This window comes from Rhinolophus sinicus, linkage group LG02, assembly GCF_036562045.2.
Source record: "Rhinolophus sinicus isolate RSC01 linkage group LG02, ASM3656204v1, whole genome shotgun sequence".
Taxonomy (NCBI): domain Eukaryota; kingdom Metazoa; phylum Chordata; class Mammalia; order Chiroptera; family Rhinolophidae; genus Rhinolophus; species Rhinolophus sinicus.
The window spans coordinates 44,029,818-44,045,294 of NC_133752.1; the positions used below are offsets into that span (position 1 = coordinate 44,029,818).

General features: G+C 35.7%; 1 protein-coding gene across 9 annotated transcripts in view; it reads left to right on the forward strand.

The window, feature by feature from the left end:
- The first annotated feature begins 329 nt into the window (after positions 1–329).
- The window catches only part of SNCA (synuclein alpha), a 106,593-nt gene continuing 91,445 nt past the window's right edge, over positions 330–15,477 (forward strand). Inside the window, exons 1-3 of one of the 9 annotated variants that reach the window (XM_019741167.2) lie at positions 330–425; positions 3,063–3,208; positions 12,164–12,205. In XM_019741167.2, the coding sequence (XP_019596726.1) occupies positions 3,088–3,208; positions 12,164–12,205 (163 nt within the window). In that variant the 5' untranslated portion in view covers positions 330–425; positions 3,063–3,087. The other 8 variants (XM_019741170.2, XM_019741168.2, XM_019741165.2 and 5 more) reach the window with 8 other exon arrangements.

Genomic DNA, 15,477 nt, shown 5'->3' on the forward strand with positions numbered 1-15,477 from the left:
AAAGCCAGACAACAAACCAGCTTTCAAGTTTAACCTTCTTTCTCTGACCCCAAGGAAACAACAGGAGAGTTTTGGAAAGGCTACTATTAAAAAGGGTAGACCAGTGATGCAAGGAGTTGTTTAATCAATAATGTATACTTGCTTCCTGTCCCTTTCGGTTTCAAATGGTTGTTTTGTAGATTTAAATTTCATTTTACTCAGATTTCAAACACAAGTGAGTGCAAGGGTGAAAGAACACCCCACCAATAAAAAATAAAAAATAAAAAATAAAAACGCATCGCAAAGACTTATTTTTCCCTTCCAGTGCTAAAAATCACCCTCCCAATCCAGGCAAAAGAAAAAAGCAAAGGCATTCTGTTAGGAGGAGCTTGGATCTCCATTCGGTGTGATCCGGGAACAGCTTTTTCCCTCCAGCTCTGAAAGAGGTGAAAATGTATTAAGCAACGCAATAATTGTCTTGAAGCCTGCGCGTGTTTGTCGCGTGTTTGTGTGTCTCCGGGTGTGTGTGTGCGTGTGTTGAGAGAGGGGGTTGTCAGCTCCGAGGACAACGTGAATCAGGTGTCAGAAAGGTGAGTGGTGTGTAAAATCGCGGTTTCAGAAGGGATCGAAGAAGAAATTGGATATGATGGTTCAGGAGCATAAACCACGCTAGGTTTATGCTCCTGAACCAGACACTTGAGTCTTTAAAGTAAATTCCATTTCGATATCTAAAAGCCTTACGACCGCTTGGTTTCGACGGCTAAGGAATATTTTTATTCCTTGTTCAGCTGATGCGAAAACCTGCGTCTGGCAGCCCCTGATTGGTGGAAAAGAAAATGGTGATAGTGGAGTGGGAAGAGGATTTGACAAGCTTTCTCCTGCCTCCTCAACCTGTAACTCTTCCTTATTTGTCTCCTCTCTACCCGCAGGGCCCTTTCGGGCACAGGCAAGGTTCAGAGCAAACGAAAATAGAGGATATTTAAGCAAAAGCACCCTTAACGTTGGGTCCTACGATCATTAATCAAATTTCAGCGATCCGAGGGAAACGTGCTCTTGGCGGTGCCGGTGTGGCACCTTCTTGAGCTGTCTCCTTCAGCAGCTCCCCAAGAGCTTGGCTCTATGTTTGGTGGTTGATCCCTCAGACCCCCACGCCCCCAGGTAGGTTCTGACCTGGGGGTACCCGTGAGGATCCAGAAGGAAAGGCAGAGACAGGGGAGGGAAAGAGGTAGAGAGATGTCAGCCAAGCTTAACGGCTCCGGATCGCCCCAAGAGTCCCTGTGACTCTGAACTTGAGGTGAAGCTCAGAACACCCCCACCTTCCCGCCTCCCAGGACCAGGAGGGCGGCTGGAATTGAAGGTACAGCTTTCCCCCCACCCCCACCCCCACCCCACCCCCATCCCCATCCCCATCCCCATCCAGAAGAGGAGTGAAGTGCAGGCGGCGCGGAAAGCAGCGAGAGGCAGGAGAGGGGAGGGGAGAGGCGCTGACAAATCAGCTGCGGGGGCGTTGAGCAGAAGAGGAGGAGGAGGAAAAAGAGGAGAAAGACCGCGACGACGAGAAGGGACCCGAGAAAGGGGGCGAGTGACCGAGCGCGGGGACGCGGGTGAGGTGTGTGCTGGTTTTAGAGCCGACCTGGGGACCCAGTCTTGCCTTTAGCATCCTTCGCGCGTTCTCCCCGCCTTCCCTTCCATCCCTCTATCTTTTTCTCTGGGGTCCTCTTGTGCGGGGGACGGGGAGTGGCTATTCGACGACAGGTTCGTGGGTTGCCTCCCATGCCCCTGGCCTCTCATCGCTGGGTTGTGCTCACAGCGGCCTCCTCTGGGGACCATCCTTCTTCGGGTGCCGCCGCGGCCCTTCCCGTGCGCGCCTTACGCTCCCTTTTCCCATTTAAATAATATTTGGGAATTGTTTAAATTTTTTACGGGAGGGGGGTGGTATCGTAATTCTGAGGAACAGAGGGACTCGGGTAAGTACCTGTGGATCTGAATGGGCAGCTTTGGAAAGCCTGGAGAACACCTGGTGGGAGAGGAGTCATTGTAGACGCCTGGCAGGGGGGTTGGTGCTGCAGGCAGAGAGGACCCTCTCTATCTAGTTTAGGAGATGGGTATGTCCCTTTGGTAGCTTGAAGAAAGTAAGTGACCGGGCTTTCCTCCAGCTTTACATACTTCCCTCGTCTCGTCCTCAGAAGCTGAGAGGTCAGGCTGCTCAGGGAATCGCTTTTCCTTTGGGAAACGCAAGGATGCTGGATGGAGAGTGAGCATCCAACTTTACGTCTCTCTTATCTTAAATACCCCAGGACGCCCTCACGGTTCTCTCAGTACAGTAAACAACTACCTGTGTTTGGCAAATAATTAAATGGAAGTGCAGAGAGGGCAAGTCAACAGGTGGTAAGGGGTTAACAGGTGCGGGGTAGGGAGTAGGTTTACGCGCACGCGGAGAACACCCCATCCAGTGTCGCGGGAGTCTCTAGACAGCCGGCGGGTGTGAACAGGCGCCTGCTCCGTGTAGATAGCTGCGGGCGGGGGTGGATGGTCCCGGGGATTAGAGCGCCTGCGGTGGGCTCAATGAGGGCCTGAGGTTCAGCCACACCCAGGGTGAGTAGGTCTCTTCCCCGCTCTCCCTGATCAACCTATTAGCCCTCTTCTTGGATTCATTTTAAGTGTCCTTGACCCCATGCCTCCAGCTCCCTTTCTTTCCCTGTGATCTATCTTCTAAACGTACTTCTAACTTTATACTGCCACCGTTTGGACCCTAGGAAGTTGAAAGAAGGGTCCATCTTTTCATGCACCTCCGCTTTGGAAATGCAGTAAGAACAGCTGAGATGATTCATCCTAAACCATGTTTAGGCGGCTAGACTTTTACTAGCCAAGATGGATTGGGGTGCTAAATTTGTAATGGAAAAGCTGACAGAAAAAAGAAGAAAAAAAAAAAGACTTCTTTTCTTTGTCTAAGGATACATTTAAAAGAGTCTCACGCTTTGGGGAGTTTCACTGACCTTTCAGGGGATTTCACTTTGGGTGGTTATAGTTTTGTTTTGTTTTACCCAAAAGTTCTCATTCAAAGTGCATTTTGTGTTCTCCAGTGTGGTGTAAAGGAATTCATTAGCCATGGATGTATTCATGAAAGGACTTTCGAAGGCCAAGGAGGGAGTCGTGGCTGCTGCTGAGAAAACCAAACAGGGTGTGGCAGAAGCAGCAGGAAAGACAAAAGAGGGTGTTCTCTATGTAGGTAGGTAAGCCCCAAATGCCATTTTGATATTTATTTATGACTGGTGGGTTAGGATAATTGACGGTCTCAATGGTGGTATTTCTCACTTGATTCATTTTTTCTTCATCACTTGTCAAAAGGATAGACTGAGTCAGATATGTGACTGTGTATTTTTGAGCTAATAGCAAAAAGTGGGTCTAATCTTTTGTTTTTCCAGATTATTGAATTTCTCAATAACACTTAGGACTTTTTTTGTTTCTTTTTAAAAATGTTTCTGTGCATAAATGACTATATTTCAGAGGATGTTTTTAAAAACCCAGTCTTTTAAAAAATAATCAATATTTTTAAGAACCAAAATCATTCGTGGGTCCTTGATTTCTTTTATTATCCGGAATAATATTTGCTAATTTTAGGGTACTTTTTTTTTTTAAATAAGACCTTGAAATGGCCACGGGATACCTAAAAAGAGATCTGCTATGGCCCGGAAAAGAAAAGGACAGAACCACCTTTGGGGGAGTTATTCCTGTGACCATTTGGCAAGCTAGAAACTAAGTTCAAAGGAGTGGTTGAGGGCTGCTACTAATATCTCAGAGACATTTATATAGTTCATTTATCCACTAATACATATAATAAATAATGAGGTTGTTGCTTATCATTTCTACCTGTTCCTAAATTCCCACCTTGGAGTATTCATGCGGACCCTGACTCTCTTTTTCTTATCTTGAACTTTTTTAGGTTGCATGTTATTTTACAAACTTTAAATTCTTTGGGGGAAGGAATACACATATATACAAAGTTATCCACAGGGACACACATACACACACTCAAGCACAGCCCATTCTGCCTCTCCTCTCCCCTCCTGAGTTTTTCCACATTCTCTGGTGGCCCTGGCCGGTAGCAGCAGTAGCCACAAGATGAGCAGAAAGGTGAAGGATGAACATATTAGGTACCATGCCTATCTGTGGGGTGATAGAAACCTACACTGTCTTTCTAACAGAGATGGGCTGGAGAAAAGTTATACTTAGAATGATTTTTATGAATGCCTCTCATATTATTATTTTTCTCACTGTTCATAAACTCTTCAATGTTGGTTGTCTTACCACAAATCTTCAGTTAAATTACTTTCTAGATCTGAAAACATATTTTTCAGAAAATCATTGAATTAAAATGTTACAAGAGAAAAAAAATTGATGAGTTAATTTCAAGTTTGTGTGTGTGTGTGTGTGTGTGTGTGTGTGAAGTGTGAATTATATCTTTTTAGATGGAATTTAGAATGCTGAATCAGTGACATGCAGCTAGTTAGTATCTTTATATTTGTCTCCAGTTTTCCAAGTTGTGCAAGTACATGCTTGCAACTATTCTTTGAGTCCAGTTACTTTATAACTTAGTAACTGTAAAGATTCTTTTATGATGATAACATTCACTCAGTTGGTTTGTAGTGAGTCCAGAAACTACTAAATATCAAATTACTGCATTGTTCTTTTCCAGGTAATAAACAGATTTTTATCATCTGGAATACTTATTTGTTTTCATTGTCAAGAATGAGTTTGGACAAATAAAATTTTATTTTCAAAAATTATTCTGTCATTCACTCTGAGGTTATTACATAAAATTGTAATTTGTTTACATGTCACATTAAAAAATCATGTTTAATATCTATCATGGTATTTAACATATAGTATGCTGTATAAATTATTTATTAGTTATGTTATGATGTCTAAGTAAAAGTTGAACTCAAACACAGGATTTAGGATGAGAAATGACCATGGGAATACACAATGGTATAGTTCAGTTGTTGCAACCTTTTTCTATAAAGGGCTAGATAATAAATATTTTAAGCCATGATATCTTTGTTTCATCGGCTGCTGTAGTGTGAAAGAAGCCACAGAGAATAATTAGTGTGACTGTGTTCCAACAAGACTTAATGTTACCAAACAGGTGGTCAGTTGATTTAGCCCATAGGCAATCATTTGCTGACTCCTGGTAAAGTAGAAATAACATAAACTTTCTCCTTTATGTCAGACAAACCTAAATTCTAGTACAACCAACACTACTTATTACCTTTAGGATACTGGGGAAGATACTTAACATCTCTGAATGTCACTTTCCTTGTTTGTAAAAACACAATTTTGATTAATGCAACTACCTTGCAGAGTTTTTGTGAGAATGTCGTAATTACACAACATATGAGTAATAAAGCATACTGTAAAAAGATTAAACACATTATTTAGAGCAGTTTTAGATTCACAGCAAAATTGAGAGGAACGTGCAGAGTTTTCCCATGTACCCCCTGTCCCCAAACTTGCACAGCCTCCCCTATTAATAAATACCCCCCACCAGAGTAGTATATTTGTTACAATTGATGAACCTACATTGACACATCGTTATCACCCAGAGTCCATAGTGTATGTTAGGGTTCATTCTTGGTGTTATACATTATATAGTTTTGGGCAAATGTATAATAACATGTATCCATCATGATGGTATCATACAGAGTAGTTTTAATGCCCTAGAAATCCTCTCTGTTCTGTCTATTCATCCCCCTCCCCTAGCCCCTGGCAACCACTAATCTTTTTACTCTCTCCATAGTTTTGCCTTTCCCGAATGTAATATAGTTGGAATCATATTGCATGTTGCCTGTTCAAACTGACTTCTTTCACTTAGTAATATGCATTTATGGTTCCTCCATGTCTTTGCATGGCTTATCAGCGCATTTCTTTCTAGCACTGAATAATCTATTGTCTGGATGTGCCACAGTTTATCCATTCACCTACTGAAAGACATCTTGTTTTCTTCCAAGTTTTGGCAATTATGAATAAAGGTGCTATAAACATCCATGTGCAGGTTTTTGTGTGGATATAAATTTCCAGCTCCTTTGCGTAAATACGACTGCTAGCTTGTATGGTAAGAATATGCTTTGTTTTGCAAGGTACTGCTAACTCTCTTCCAAAGGGGCTGCACCATTTTCCATTCCCACCTGCAATGAATGAGAGTTCCTGTTGCTTCACATCCTCACCAGCACTTAGTGTTTGGATTTTGGCCCTTTTAACAAGTGTGTACTGGTATCTCATTGCTCTTTTAATTTGCATTTCACTGGTGAAATAGCATGTGGAGAATCTTTTCATATGCTCATTTGCCATCTGTAAATCTTCTTTGGTGAGGTGTCTGTTCAGGTCTTTTGCCTATTTTATAATTGGGTTATTTATTTTCTTATTGTTGAGTTTTGAGAGTTCTTTGTATAATTTGGATAACAATCCCTTTTCAGATGTAGGTTCTTCAAATATTTTCTCATAGCCTGTAGCTTGCTTTATTATTATTCTTTTGGCATTGTCTTTCCCAGAGAAGAAGTTTTTCATATTAATGAAATCCAGTTAATTGATTCTTTCTTTCCTGGGTTATGTCTTTGTGTTGTATATAAAAAGCCATTGACATTCCCATGGTCACGGAAGTTTTCTCCTTTGTTATCTTCTAGGTGTTTTACATCTTATATTTATGGCTATGATTTCTTTCGAGGCGTGTGGTGTTTATTATTTATTTATTTGTGTGTGTGTGTGTGTGTGTGTGTGTGTGTGTGTAGGGTGTAAAGTCAGTATGTAGATTCTTTTCTTTGTCACATGGATGTCCAGTTGTTTCAGCATCATTTGTTGAAAGGACTATCTTTGCTCCATTTGTATTGCCTTTGCTACTTTGTCAAAAATCAGTTGACCATATTTATGAGTATGTGGTTCTATATTGGGGCTCTTGTTCCATTGATCCATTTGTCTATTCTTTTGTCAATACTACACTCTAGCTTTATATTAAGTCTTGAAGTCAGATAGTGTCAGTTCTCTAACTTTGTTCTTCTTCAATATTGTATTGGCTATTCTGGGCCTTTTTCCTCTCCACATAAACTTTAGAATCTGTTTTATGTATATCCATAAAATAACTTGGTGGGATTTTGATTGAGACTGCATTGAACTATAGATCAAATTGGGAAGAAATGACATCTTGACAATGTTGAGTCTTCCTAGTCATGAACACAGAATATCTCTATATTTATTTACTTCTTTGATTTTGTTCATCAGACCTTTGTAGTTTACCTTATATAGATTTGTATATATTCTATTCAATTTATACCTAAGAATTTCATTTTTGGGGTACTAATGTAAGTGGCATTTTGTTTTTAAATTCAAATTCATCTTATTCATTGTTAATACATAGGAAAGTAGTTGACTTTTATTTATTAACTCTGTATCCTGCAACCTTGCTATAATCACTTATTAGTTTCAGGAGGGTTTGTTTTGTTTTGTTTTGTTTGTTGTTTTGTTTTGATTCTTTTGGATTTTCTACGTAGACTATCATGTCATCTGCAAATAAAGACAGTTTTATTTCTTCTTTCCCAGTCTGTATACTTTTTATTTCCTTTTCTCGTACTATTGCATTAGCTTGGACTTCCAGTATGATGTTGAAAAGGAGTGATGAAAAGGGCATCCTTGCCTTGTTCCTGGTCTTAGTAGGAAAGCTTCTAGTTTCTCACCATGAAATACGATGTTAGCTGTAGGATTTTTGTAAATATTCTTTTAAGTTGATGGAATTACCCTTTATTTGTAGTTTACTGGGAGTTTTTATCGTAAATTTTATCAAATACTTTTTCTGCATCTATTGATAAGATCATGTGATTTGTCTTTTTTTAGCCTGTGGATGTGATGGATTACTTTACTTTTTGAACATTGAACCAGACTTCCATATCTGGAATCAATCCCACTAGGTCATGGTATATAAAATTCTTCTTATACATTTCTGGATTTAATTCACTAATATTTTGTTGAAGATTTTTGTAATGCACACTTTTATGTATAGGAGCCATGGCTATTTTTATCAAATAAACTCTGCAACGGAATAATTACTTTGTCAACATATTTTCTTTTATCTTTTCATCCTTTATTACAAAACCTATTATCAATACTAGTTTGAAAGATTGGAAATGACTAAAAAATATTTTCTAGTTTCACTGTGGCTGAAGAAGTTTGGCACACTGTTTTCATAAACATCATGTAAAAAGTGATGTTATTCATTTATAGTATCATACTTTCGGAAGCTATATTTTAACTAATTGAAGAACTATCATAAGAATCAATGTTATTTTTATGATTTCTTTTCTCCTTTTGTGATATATGCAAATTTTCAATGAATATACTTCAATTTAATAGACAAAGGTTCTCAATCAAATACCTCAGAAATTATATATTGCAAGTCAAATTCAAAAGCAGAAATAAATTTGTTCTCTGTGTATAATGCTAAGTACTACAACAGTAAAGGCAAGAAAATGGCCTTCAAAAGTCTTCTAATGACACTTTTCCCAGTAAGCACTAGTAGTCCCAAATGTGGATTAAAATCAAACTCTCAACTCACGATATGCTTAACCTGCACTAGAAAGCCAACAGAACTTGCACAACGACAGCATAGTTGAGTTCTTGTAACTCCTAGGCATTACTTCTGACATTTTCCACTCACAGTTTTGTGAAGCCATGTGAGAAAAGATGGGCTACATGTGGGCCATTTTAGCTCAAGAAAGCCATCAATTCTGGTGTTCCTTTGGCTTTTATAGTCACATAGCCACTTGGCACCTATTTTGGCACCTACATGTTTTCAATTACAGATTATTCATCAATTAAAAGAAGCAACCTTATCAAGACTCTCATTTATCTTGATTCAGGATACAGTCTGTGATTTAGCCAACAGTCAAATTCTTAGGTACTACTGAGGCAGAGAGGAAAGACCATAGACCAGTTGTTAAACGTTTTTTTCTGCTAGTCATTTTTTTACCATATGGGTAGGAAGGGGTGGCAGGTGGATAGTGATAAGAAATATTCTCTCAAGTACAGGCTGTTTTCACTAGACATAGTTCCAGGATACATGAATTTCAGTCACCACAGATAATTAAATAACACCAGTCCCTAACAACACAGCTGAAATTTCTGTGACCACAATACATAAACTGCGAGTGATTGCAAAAAATACAAACAGCTCTTAGCTCTTAGGCCACAAATCACTGCATAAATAACAAAAACCCACTGTAATCCATGATCAAATCACATTGCTTCTTTCAAAGTCTGTCGGTGATTGATCACTGCACATCTGCTAGTCAGTTCATGCAGAGAGCAAAACCTGTACTTGTGTTGCTGCCCTATCTCCCAGTAAAAAATTCACACAGTGTTCTATAAAAATGCATAATTGAAAAGGAAATGTGGCCCAAAAAGATGAAACTGCAGCAAAGAAATGAAGTGAAAAATGCTGGAAGTAAAATTTGTATCAAACATAAATTTATTTATAGAAGAAATAGTTGACTGGGAATGTTAGTACTGCTACAGTTCAAGAGATTCCTGAGGTGCAGCCAGAGAAACTTATTGAAGGTGAAGGTCTCAACATACATGGAAAAAGTGGTTGTGATGAATAAGGTGAAGATATCCCAGAGGAAGTGGTGCCACAAAAACACCTCCATTTCAAAGAATAGTCAAAGACATGTCATGACATCAAAAGAATAAAGGATAACATTGTGGAAAGTGCTCCACTTTTACAAATTTTCTAAGGCTTAGAAAAGATGCTCTCTCCCTATAGGAAGTTACATGAGAATGAGAAGACAGCAGTGTTTAAAGTACTCAGTATGTTTTTTACAAAGAAATAAAACACTTTAATTTTCAGTGTTTTAAATTATAGTATACTAAGTACATATTAATTTTTCTAATGTTTTATTCCCCTGTACATTTATAAATGATTTAGAGAGTTTAGATAAAAAATATTAAAGGTCATGGAACAACTGTTTACCACTTAATTATTCTTCATTTTAATCATTGATTATTAATATCACTTTCCACAACTTCAACTCAGCTGGTGTACAGTCATTTTATAATCCTATGGGACTATGCAAAATGAGCATTGCCTGCAAAGTACAAACACATATACCATATTATATATATAATATATATATATATATATTATATATATATATATAATATATATATATATACACATATATATATAACTATCCTGTATTCTTTAACATATTTAACACTGCAATTTTCTTTATATGAACTTATAATTTGGTGATTTTTTTCCCGTTTTAAACTGCAAATCCCTTTACAAATATTATATTTAAATAATGATAACAGTATCACTTACTAAGTAATTACTGTACACCAGTTTTAAGACTTTTTTCTGTATAATTTCCTTTGAACTTTAACCGAATCGTGTATATTTTATTATATGGCGAAATAAAGATTTAAATCTGGAAATTCTGAATCCAGAGCCCACATTCTTAACTATTTTACAAAACTATAGATTATGTTTTATTTTAATTGACTTCTTTAAAGAAACTCAAATTGGAAGCTCTTAAATAAATATAAATTATTTTATTAAATGTAGAAACTTCCCTTGACTGTTTTGTAAAATGGAAAATTGAAATATGATACAGGCAAATTTCACTTAATGCCATATTTTTATATTTTCATAAATATAGTTTATGAACATTTTCAATGTGATCCTGTATATTTACTTAGAACATCTTTTTGATCATGATATTATTTAAATCATAAATACATGCTTGTAAATTTTAAGTAAATTTGGAACTAGAAAATGCCTTGGAACATTGTTTCTCAAATTTAATCCATGAGTTACCTGCATTAGGTCATGAGGGTTATTAAAAATGTAAATACCTGTGGCTAATATTTACTGAATATTTGAGGTTTTGACTCAATAGTCAGCATTTTTAACTTCACTCCCACCCAGTTAATTCTGCTGCACTTGCCAGTTGAAAAACCAGCTTCTTAGAAATTATTTAATTCATCTTATGTATTAATTTTACTGATAAGGAAACTGAGGCTCACACTTTTTGTTTTCAAATGTGTTTACAGTTATTTCTAGCATACTTAGTAAGGGTTTGCAAAACTGCATTTTTAAACTTAAGATTGGTGACTATCTTAATATTTAAGTACAGGTTTCAATCATTTCCTACTTTTTATGTCCGCACTTCTTTATATTCTTTTTATCTGATAGAACTGCATTATTTGACTTATTAGTTAGTTCTCAAATAAATTTCCAATCCATTGTTATTTTCTTCAAAAATATTTTATTAAAAAACTGGTATGAATTACACTGAAAAATCTAACATTAGAGAGCTTATGAAAAAAATTTTTAACAAACTTAGTTTTAATGACAGATGTTAATAAACTATTTGTATAAAAGTTGGTCAAGATTTCGAGAAAGATCCTATCTTGCCCCTCCTTGAAACTAGCATTAGTAATACTTGAATGATAAAATACTGCATTCCTTCTAAAGGTTTGCCTGGCTTAATGGAAAGAGTATATATACAATTAAAGTCATAGAGATCTTAATTTGAATGTACTTGTAGTCAGTTATTAACTGTGCAACTTTCAATGAATCATTTAACTTTGATTTGTAATTTCTTCATACACATAATGAACATAATACACCTATATGAAATGGGTGTTACGAAGATCAAATAAAATGAGATGTAAAATGCCTTTTACATAATAGGTGTTCGAAGAAATGTTGATTCCTTCTTTCTCTCCCCCTTCTAGTTGTTTTTCATGAGTTAAGTAATCTCTGTTGTACTGAACTTTAGTAAAACTTCTACATTCTGATTCCAAAATCATCTTCCCATTCAAGTCCAGTGTTATCTCACTTTTTTCTTCTTCTCTGTATGTTGGTATATGAAATGGGACACCAGAGGATAAAAAATCAACATGTGTGCTAAAATCTTAATTGGTGAGAACCTCCTGTTAGCTTTGCTTTCTTCTATTCGTTATAGTGATTATCGCATTTCCTTGGTTTAGGTTTTTTAGTTCTGAGGATATCTTTGCATATGGGCTTCGAAAGATTGAGATTCTTTTTTTTATTATTATTAGTTGTATTTAAAATTAGCTATCAGCAATATAGTCCAGTTTGAAATTCATGTTTTGAATTTGTTTGTTTTTATAGGCTCCAAAACCAAGGAAGGAGTGGTTCACGGTGTGACAACAGGTAAGCTCCATCAGCTTATTATATCCAGAGATGATGTTGAAAATATCTAATAATCACATAGATCATTCAGAATGCAATTGTAATCAATCACTGTGTCCATAGAGGAGCATTCTAAAGGAACATCAACTTTGTAACGTTAATTCTTTAGTAAATATTTTTAAATAAGTAAATATTTACTATAAATAAATAAAACACAATATAGTTAACTGTCAAGAATCATGACTCTGAATTTACCAGCTATGTGTAGTTTATAAAATAGTATAGTATTTTAGGTGAGTATTCTGACTAACTTAATATTCTGGCAAACTGCTAACATAAATAACATGCAAGGATTGTGATTTTTCGAAGTAAAATCTCTTGTAATATACAGTAAAATATTATGACACTAAACTATATTAATTATAACATTTATTTGATGATTCAGAAGACATTTTAAGAAATACTCTTGAGATGATCAGTAAATTATTTATTGTATTTATCTCTATTTGGCCTAATTTCAACAAGAATTTAAATAAATCTATAAGACTATTACAAGAAAGAAACAGCAAAACTGATGAAAATTGCCTTGGTTATGATAAGGAGGAGGAGGACGGTAGTCACAGAATAGAAAAAACAAAGGAGGACCAAAATTTGACTACATTAAGAGCCCATACCTGCTATAACCGAGTTTCATGTTGTGTGTACTTCAACCTTCCAGAGAAATGTGATAAAACAAGAGATATGATCAGAAATGTAATTCATATGATCAGAAAGCAATAAACATAATAGTGCCTCACAAAAACAACATATTTCTATCACTGAATTGTAAAATAGAAATGGGGAAAAATCAGAGGGGAGTATTAACAGAGGGGAGTATCGTATAGTATTAACAGTACTATACAATACAATAGTATTGTGGCTGAGACTGTAATCACTGGAGCCAGACCTCCTTGGTTCAAATTTCTGCTTACTTCTCACTAGCTGGGGATTTTTCTAAAAGAAGTAAGTGAATTAACGTATACAAAGCATCTAGAATACTGAAGGCAAATAATATGTATTATATAGGTGTTGTTTGTTACTTTATAGCGGACCTATCTTGAGCAGCATTTCTACAGCTAGTGGAGAAAAGTATTTCAATGACTATTTTATACATATTTTTGATGAAAAAAGAGGGTGTAAAACTAAATCAGAACCCATTGAAACTGATTTTGCTAGAAGCTAAGTTAAAGTATGCAGCTTACATTTGCTCTATTGCAATCCAGTATTGGACAAGACAAGTAAATTGCCTTTTAGGGAAACTTCCATAAATGTGATGTTATTAAGCATGATTTTAATAAGAATTAAATAGCGTACAGTTGGAGACTACTATTTGAAGAGGGCCTACCTAAATTAACAGTATTCCATTCTGATAGTTGAAGGAGAATCTATGTTGGGAAAGTAGATATGCATGTTACAAGGTTAAGAGCCTGGGTAAAACTCAAAGAATACAACTAACACTATCATCTAACGGAGACTATGGAGATGGGCTGCAAGGATAACTACTGAAACAGTTAGAATTTTTGAGCCTTCTGAATGATAGTATGTAAAGTTGGGTTTGGGTATGTATTTGTGTGTGTGCGTGTGTGTGCGCGTGTGTGTGTGCGTGTATGCACAGCAACTGAAGTTTGAACAATAAGGCAATATTTTACAAAACATTGTCTGAAGAACGGTAGCCCACCAGCTTATGTTTTCATGGCTCTATAATGTTGGGAAACTTTGCATATTGTGTCTTTCTATAGCATATTAAAGAAACAGATTTCCTACAGTAAAGAATTTGCATAATTTAGTTTAAGCCATGGTTTCTCAAACTTATTTGACCTTTTTCAGTAGTTACTAGGGTTGAATTAAACGAGTGTTGCCCAGAACACTATGGAAAATGCTGCTAAAATCTTTACAGCCATTGTACCAATCAAGCACCCTAGTACTAGTATAAATGAAAAATGTTGTCATAAACAGTCTGGCAAGAGAAATGTATTAGTATAAATCAGCTGCTATAGTACCATCCCTCTTCCATATCAAATAAATGAATTACTTAATATGTTGAGTAGGGTTATAAAATTCCAAATTCCAATTATGAGGACAACTAAGTTTAAGATAATTACTCCAGTGGTTAAGGAGAGGGAGAACTGGTTGCTCATCATTATACTTGGTCTAAAGTTGTTATTATAGGTATATAATAAATGCTAAATAAATGTTATTTTTAGTTATTAAAAGTATGGAAATGAGAAACAATTATATAGCATACATTATCAGCTCATGTTAAAAGAAAACTTGCCCAATATTCATCCCATTAGCTATTTTTGCAGAAATATAGACTTCAGTAAATTTAGGTCATGAGTTTTCTACTTGTAAAACCAAGGGAAATAAATTTTCCCAGTTAGATAATCTCAAGATAAAATCCAGAAAACTCTATCTTAAACCCTGTTTTTTTATTTCAGGACATCATTTCACTTGTGAACTTAATGTATCACATTTTAGAAAATATGAGCGTGTACTTAATCTGGATTTATTGAATGGCATGTCTTTGAAGGTGCTTTAAAAAATAAATTATGGTGTCAGCTTATTCATTTTTTTCCCCTCATAAATGTATGGTGTAAAGAGATTTCTCTTGGAGATTTACTGAAGGCTGTGATCATAGAAATTTATTACATGATAATGAACACGGTTAACTTTTAACAAGTTATTTAAATTTCCTTGCTAAATCATTTTATAATATTAATTTATTTTTCTCAAATCTTTAATTTGTATACCAATTCAAAACTAGGCCTTCTTAGTTTTATATATATTTTTAATGTCAAAGGTTAGATTTGCTATATCCTAAAAGTTGGTGACACATTTCTTTCCAGATTTTTATTGTTAAGTTAAAGTTAAATATAAATCTAATTGTTGAAGTTAATGTATAAATTACAGATATATACAAAATTCCTTTTAATGCATTCAAAATTATTTATTGAATACCTACTATGAAATAATATAAAGAAAAATAAAACAGAATATGATTTTAATTTACTTAAAATACTCTGGTGGAAGTAGACAGACATACTGAGAAATGGATAATTATGATACAATGTACAAAATTCAATAGTAGAGATATATCTAAAATTTCATGGGACCATAGGAGGAGAAACAAGGTTTTTAAAATGGAATCTGACATTAGTGGTAGGTTTTAACACCAGCTTAAATTTGCTGAGTAAAGAGACAGATAGCTAAGAGGGATGAAGGCTTCTGGCCAGATGGAGCTATATGAACCAAAA